Raw genomic sequence first — 5,000 nt, 5'->3', positions numbered from 1 at the left:
TGACTTCAGAGTAGAGCGATGGAGGTTTCGCGTAACCGGCTGCTCCACTGTGCGAGATTAAAAATCAGCGATCAGAAAATTGAATGATTGCATAGAGCCCTGATCCAATTGCAGTTAATCTACGTCAGCCCCATGCGCTGTCACCCGCAATCGCTACTGGTTCTTACTTTTTTTTCCCCCACGCACACACCAATTAAGCATGGCCCTAGGTCTGATGTAATTATGCAATAAAAACAGAGCCATTACTATCCCGCAGTCACTGTTTTTATGTCAGCAGAAAATACTGGCTTGTATACTTGAAATATAGTGCTGAAATCTCATATTGCCCTTCGCTAAAGGGAAACGTCCTCAGGAGGTGTGAGAGTCTGCACAGCCAATATCAACTCCAGTCCTCCTATGGCCCTGATGTTAAGTAGAGACCGGCCAGGTGGATATGGGTGTATGTGTGGGAATATGAGTATGTGCGTGCGTGCATGCATACGTTTATGTGCGTGCATGCGTGCGTGCATGCGTGCGACCGTACGTGCATGCATCCGTCCGTCCATGTATGCGTGTATGTGCGTGCGTGCACACGCACACTCGCATACATATACATACACATGTGCTTGTAAAAAAAAGAAAGGAAAAGAAACAAAGCGAAAGAAAAAAAGCCCTTTGAGATTGGAGGGGACAGGCAGGGATCGGAGGTGCAGACTGAAGGGGTGAGGGTTAACTTTCCTCCAAAGGGTGTCAAAAACAGGGGGCTAAACTGCGTGTCAAAGAGTGCTAAGCAGCCGAAATGAACCGGGGTCCCCGGCTCCCATGTGGGTGGGTGTTCGCTTTATATTTTACAGACAATGTCCCTTTAAAAAAAGAAAAGAAAGAAAGAAAAAAGCCCCGCGTCTGGAAAGCCCATTAGATGTGCATATAAAATTTCCCCCGTGATTAATAGTTGATGAGGCGAGGTTGGTCGGAGGGTACTACCAACATGTGGCCTGCAGGGCTCCTCCTCTGCAAGCTCACGTTACACTCTATAAACTTGCCACTCTTTCCCACCTATGCATTTAAAAAAAAAATACAGGGGGAGGAGGGATCACTTGTCACGAATGCCTTAGAAGAGTTGTGAAAACAGCCAGCCAGGAGAAGGGGAGTCATGCAGTGAGTAGTAGATGCAATGCTCGCACGGAGCCACAAGCCACTCAGTCCAGAGAGAGAGAGAGATAGAGAGAGAGAGAGAAGGGAAAGTGAGAGTAAGGGAGGGAAAGTGTGTGCGTATGTGTGAGGACCACAGGCTCCTGTCGGACGTCACAGCACTCCCAGAGAGAGAGGGAAACCCGCTGCCACAGGAAGACGTCCATCCTCACACGTTCTGGGCTGTGGAAGAGTCAACAATCTGAACAGCCAGTGACCGAAGCCCCACTGTCTTCTCTAGTGGTGGATGTGGCCCGGAAGATGATGCGCATCTAAGAAGAAGAAGAAGAAGCAGCTGAAGTGGATATTGTCTTCTCAGCGTTCTTCCCATCTCGCTAACTCTGTGAGGGAGCGCGTGACTCCTCAACGGGGACTTTACTGAGGAGGTGTGTGCAAGATTGTCAGAGACTATCAGAGTGTGAGTGTGTCTATTTGTGTGAAGCGTGCATTTGGCATCGCCATGGATCAGCCAGCCAGCAGCTGCATGAGGAGCGCCCACACCAGCAGCCCCATCTGGGGCTGCGTGAGGAACCCCCACTCGGGGGTCCCGGGAGCCGGCCTCCAGACGCCCTACCAGCAAGCCCCCTTCTCCCTGCACCAGAAGCCCGAGTTCCTGGCCTACACAGACTTTTCGGGCTCCTGTCTGGTGCCCGCCGCACCGCACGCCGCCTACCCCCGCGACGACAGACTCTACCAGGACAGCCAGGCGGGTTACCAGAGGGCCGAGTGGCAGTTCCCCGCCTGCGAGACGCGCGGGGCCCGGGGGCCCGAGGCCTGCCCGCCTGCGGCCCCCGTGGCAGTGGGCGCCGGGGTTGGGAGCGGAGGGGTGGTGGTGGGCATCGGGGCGGAGATGGACAGCGTGGGTGGGGACAGGCTGCCAGGGGCCGTGCCCGGGTGTCTGGAGGGAGAGTACTCGCCCCAGAGCGTGGCCTCGGCTGACTCTGACAAGAAAGGCTCCAAGCGGAAGAGAGATGTCACAGGTGAGTCAGGGCAGGGATGCTGGGATGAAAGCTGTAAATAGAATTACATAGACAAATAGGAGGATTAAAACAGAGTGAAGGATGCTTTCATCCTCCTTTTCTAATGAACCTTGAACCCTTTCTAATGACTGCTACTACTGAAGTGCAGAAGGCCTGGGTGTACGCCATGGGAAAGCCACTGGTGGCATCTTTCTAACACAGCTGGTATGGGTCGCTCGTTGTGTGTAACATCAGATTAAACATTTGCATCCGGTTCCGTCTCGAGGGGCCAAAATAAATCACCCTGAAAATGAAGGTCACATCCACTTGTGCAATAAAACGTTGAGCAAAGGCTGAGCATTTCCGAGCTCAAGATGACGATCATTCAGCTCCATTCATCTTGCGCCGTGAGGCAGAAAGGTTTGTGCGTGTGTGTGTGTGTGCATGTGCGTGCGTGTGTGTGCGTGGTGTGCATGTGTTTTTTTTTTTTGGGGGGGGGGGGGGGGGGGTTTATGGGCACGTCCAATACATGCTCTGTTTCCTGAGAGAGAAGGTCTTAAGGAGCACTCTCACCAGATAGCTATGTGAAAGGTGAGTAGGTGACATGATTTTTTTTTTGGTCTTCAAAACACACACACTTGACCCGACAGTTGCATCCTCGTATTGTCTGAGGGTTTTCAAATGGCCCAGATGATTAATGAGGTGACCATGGTTTTCATTGCACCCTGTGTATCCTTTGAAATAGACTATTGTTTTATAGCAGCGGGAACACTTTCAGGATGCCGCAGGTGATAAATAAAACGTCTGTGGGAAAATATTCATAGATGATTATAAGCATAGTTGTTGCTCTTCACAGAAATACTTTAAAAAAAAGTTTATTGATTCATACACCAACTAAGTGTACAGTAATAACCAATAATAAATAAAAATGGTTATTATTGTTAACGATATTAACCCTCTAAGGCCCGCATTAAGAAATACTTGAAATAAAAAATTGAAAAAAATCAGATGGTGTTGTAGGAGTCCTATTAAGAGGAAAATGTAATGTTTTTTTCAAAAAAATGTTTTTGTAAGATTTTATAGCCATAAATCAAAAATCATAAATCATGCTCTAATTTACATATGGGGGATATTTTTCACAATAATAACATATGTACATGTTCTAGACATTCTAATGATCACCAAAAAAAATAGTACAGGCATTTTACTTATGTTTTTGTGAGGTATAGCTTCCATGAAAAAGTGAGATGTTGTTCGTCAAAACTCTGGAATTTCAGCGGGTGTGGCGGGTGTGAATGTCAGCCCCTGTGGGGGGTATTTATATGCAAATATTGTGGCCAATGGCATTGTAATACTAAACAATAGAATCCAATGGTGGTGTTTAGGTGGTAGGGGGAGCTAAAATAAAATGATTTAAACCTTTTTTTGGATAAAATACAAACGTTGTAATATTACAACCGTGGGCCTTAGAGGGTTAAACAAAGATACTGTCAGAATTAAACAAATTCTGTTGACGTATCTATATTTCATTTCCGCAAAGATTTCAACTGTTAAGATGCCTTGGTGAACACCTGTGGTCCCAAAACAGATGGGGTCATCATTTAAAATTTAAATGATAAGGTAAAAATCACAGTCTATTTCTGAAGCAAAATGGTACCAAGCAGGGCACTTACACAACTGAAAGCACTTTCCTCCTAAAATGAATCATTCAACAGCATATTCTCATGAGCGGCCCTGCATGACGTGAATAGCACAGTATGTTTAGGGATTATCTAGCGATTTATTCGCTTTATCACGTTTCACACTCACTGATAGGAAGTCAAAGCAAAATTTCTGGTAAGCGATACCCATGAAGTGCTAATTCCTAAAAGTCACACGAACGCCCCCATTTAACGGCCGACTGCGCCAGCTGAAGACCCAAGGAGATGTTTATATTTGTCTAATATCTGAGGGTGGACTGTTAAAAAACGATCGATTTCACGCCGGCTGAAGGGAAATAAAACTACAGTACATCCAGCACATCTGGTCCAGGCATCATATTCGGGTTTCAGCCATGGAGACTCTAGCTAGTGGGTCTGTTCAAAAAGCGAGAATCTAGAAGAAGGAGTAAAGTCCATTGCCCTGGCTGTGGTTCTGTATTATTTAGCTCAGCCAGACAGCCAAAGCCATTGATAGAATTGACTTCTGCAGGACAGTTTGTCCAGAGCTACAGTAGGATAGATGAGTGATGAGTTCCACATACTGTAACCAATGAGAGGAGTTTGAGAGGTTTAATAAAGTGGATTTAAACAGGCACCTGCACACATAGATATCAAAGGGGGCTTGAGCCCCTGCCCTTTTACCCGTCTGTAAAAAGTGCCCCCTCCAGACCATGATAAGTACAGAAAATAGCCGACCTCCAAGCTCACAACGCGTTGCAGCGCGAAGCTTTGTGAGCTTGGAGGTCTGCTATTTTCTATATTTTCACCTAAAGGCCATTTTAGAAGTTTCAGCCCCTGCCTCTCTAACATTCTCTGCAGGTCCCTGGATTTAAATAAATGTGGTAAAATGTGGTTTATTCCAGGAGGCCGAGAGAGCACACTCGTTATTCAACAAACGTTTATTTATTTTTTATTTTTAGTGTTTGTCTTGGCCTTTTGGACTAACAGATGGAGTTTACTGCAACAGTCTGGATAGTGTCAGGGAAGCGGTCAATCAAAGGACAAGTCCTCTAAAATTAATTTCAGTTACTTTTTGATAGGCCTTCCTTGTGCTGTCCTTTTGTGGCCCTAAATTGTTTTCTTTGCGCTCTATTTATGTTTGTTCACTATAGAGTTCATGCCACTACTCCCATCTTGTAGCCTATTCTTGTCGCTCTGGGTAAGAGCAGCT

General features: G+C 46.4%; 1 protein-coding gene across 1 annotated transcript in view; it reads left to right on the top strand.

The window, feature by feature from the left end:
* Positions 1-1,630: 1,630 nt before the first annotated feature.
* Positions 1,631-5,000, top strand: part of meox1 (mesenchyme homeobox 1) — a gene marked incomplete at both ends in the record, with an annotated part of 13,113 nt that continues 9,743 nt past the window's right edge. Inside the window, one exon of the mRNA XM_080747117.1 lies at positions 1,631-2,150. Within this exon, the coding sequence (XP_080603243.1) occupies positions 1,631-2,150 (520 nt within the window). The remainder of the gene's footprint in view (positions 2,151-5,000) is intronic.

Source organism: Nannobrachium achirus (assembly GCF_963921795.1).
Source record: "Nannobrachium achirus genome assembly, chromosome: 18".
In the NCBI taxonomy this organism is placed as follows: domain Eukaryota; kingdom Metazoa; phylum Chordata; class Actinopteri; order Myctophiformes; family Myctophidae; genus Nannobrachium; species Nannobrachium achirus.
Note: the sequence above shows the minus strand (reverse complement) of the source record. Positions and strands in the feature narration are given on the sequence as shown.